At 56.4% G+C, this 2,076-nt stretch overlaps 2 protein-coding genes across 2 annotated transcripts; both read left to right on the plus strand.

Moving 5' to 3' along the window:
• Window positions 1-793: 793 nt before the first annotated feature.
• On the plus strand, window positions 794-1,021 carry GGTG_10534 (hypothetical protein; the record flags this gene model as incomplete). Its single annotated transcript, XM_009228408.1, has 1 exon — window positions 794-1,021. The coding sequence occupies one exon, from the start codon at window positions 794-796 to the stop codon at window positions 1,019-1,021; it is 228 nt and encodes a 75-aa protein (XP_009226672.1).
• Window positions 1,022-1,123: 102 nt separating this feature from the next.
• On the plus strand, window positions 1,124-1,561 carry GGTG_10535 (hypothetical protein; the record flags this gene model as incomplete). The annotated part of the gene is made up of 1 exon (XM_009228409.1): window positions 1,124-1,561. One exon carries the CDS (start codon window positions 1,124-1,126, stop codon window positions 1,559-1,561), a length of 438 nt encoding a protein of 145 aa, XP_009226673.1.
• Window positions 1,562-2,076: the final 515 nt, after the last annotated feature.

The following is a 2,076-nucleotide window of genomic DNA, read 5'->3' on the forward strand; positions in this document are numbered from 1 at the left end:
TAGGCACTGGCTATTATTTGGTGCGAGTAAATTGACTTCAAAGTGCGCCCCTTTTGTTTACGTGTGCGGATTTTTTTTGGAGGCTGGTGACTAGGTACCAGGGACCTACCTACCAGGTAGGGATGTCACCACCTGGGAATTCCCGCCATTTGGCAGGAATCAGATCGACAGCACGCCACGCTTGATATTTATAGCAGACGGACGCGGCCCTTTCACGTCGGTGGCCTCACCAATTTGTCGACTTCGGGCTTTTTGTCTGACTCCGAACCGCCGAGACAGGAGCACACAGACGTGGATGGAGCTCTTGACCATTCTTCAGGCAACCGTTGAACAAACATGCTGTTAATGTTCAAACCTTGTCACCGAGCTAGCATCCTTTGCCCATTGTGGCGCTGTGTTGATGGCGGCTGTGCAGGTGAGGCGATGCGCGCACTCCTCGTGCTCGCCTACCCTAGTCAGTAATGTCTGGTCCCGTCCCGTCATGATCGCCCTCGGCTGTTGAGACAAGGAGGAAAGGAGAGAGGGTCGTGCTGCCCAGCCTCGCTTGGTGGTTTGGCTGTTTGCGGAGACAGGGGCAGCTCTGCGGCGGCTGTGGGGTGTTGTCGACTGCGTGATACCGCGCCAAGACTTGCCCATGTCTCGCTTCAGACGGCGTTTTTTTCTGGTGAACGGGGGTCAATCAACTTTACCTTCACATAAATGTCCAACACCCACAATTTGGCGGCCAGATCCTCAAGTTAGGCAGGTCTGGTCAGCCGCTTTAACCCTGGCCCCCAAAGCCGCACTCGTATCAATGCTTGGCTCATTTGTGACCTCCGTCGCGGGAGAGCGCGTCGTTCGGACAAACAAATGTGCTCATCATCTGGCCCAACATCCTGGACCAAGGGCAAATCCTGGACGCCCCACTCGCACGTCTTTCAGCAACGCCGACCGCCCTGAGAAGCTGGAGCCTCTGATTCAGAGGGCCTGGGTACCGCGAGATGACATGCTGCACTTCTGGGAGTGCGCGGCCGGCTCGTGAGCATGCGGCGTGCGCTCCCGACCAAGTAGATCGTCGCCGTCGGCTTGAAGGTCCCGTCCCCGCCGGGCCCACAGGCTACATGAAGTACAGCCCACGTTATCAATGTCAGCTATTGCAAGGCAAGCACCAGAGCACATGTGGCCACCACAGCGGAAGACCAGAGGACAGTCTGCACCTATCCATGCCGTTCAGGAGGTTCACTGCAGGAATAATGGCAGCTACACCGGCGGCATCTGTTGGAACAAGCCGCAGGCTGATCTACTCTGGAGCGCAGAGGAGATGCATCAGCGAGTTGTGGGCGATCAAGCTCGGTCCGTGCCATTGAGGCCAAGGCCGAGGCAATATCGAGTGTTTTCCGCACTGCGAGCCGTGGCTGCTCCCACAAATCCGGGCGGAGGCCTTTACCGTTATCAATCGGGCATAACGCTGTCAGAGCGCCAACAGCGGGCTCGTTGGCGCCTATCACGTAAAAGGAGGCCATGCGGCTGCGCTGCCCGGCAAAAGGCGTGCTCGTTGCGCCCCGTCAAGATCCTTTGCTGAATGGGCCAGTCGCTGACGGCATGGTGTCTACTCCAATGGATGTCTAACCAATGTGACGAAGACACCAAGTCGGCTATTTCAACAGGATCTGGATATGGCAGCATTTTCCTGGCCAGTGATATCAAGCATCATGTTACTGAGCTCTAGCCCAGTTTTGGCAGACAATCGCCTTCCAAGAGATGACCGATCGCGCCATTTGGCGCCGTTGAAAGCGTGACTTCCTCGACGACGGCACGTTCCGGGGCACCTCGGGAACTGCGCCGGCATAGCCTTGCCAAGGTGGCGAACTATCAGGTTCCGGCTGCCCGCACTTGGCGTGACGATGAGAAAGAGGGGTAATGGCAGTCAAAGGGGGTGGGATCGTAGGTCTCAGGGATCAGAAACGTTAGTGCAGTGGATCCTTCCTGATTAAGCCACGTACTTGGCTACATTTTTCACCATAAAAAGTCCCGCCAAATCTATGTATCGCTACCCGCACCTCCATCTGCCACAGTTTGCCATAAACCCACTAATGG

Source organism: Gaeumannomyces tritici, assembly GCF_000145635.1.
Source record: "Gaeumannomyces tritici R3-111a-1 unplaced genomic scaffold supercont2.6, whole genome shotgun sequence".
NCBI lineage: Eukaryota > Fungi > Ascomycota > Sordariomycetes > Magnaporthales > Magnaporthaceae > Gaeumannomyces > Gaeumannomyces tritici.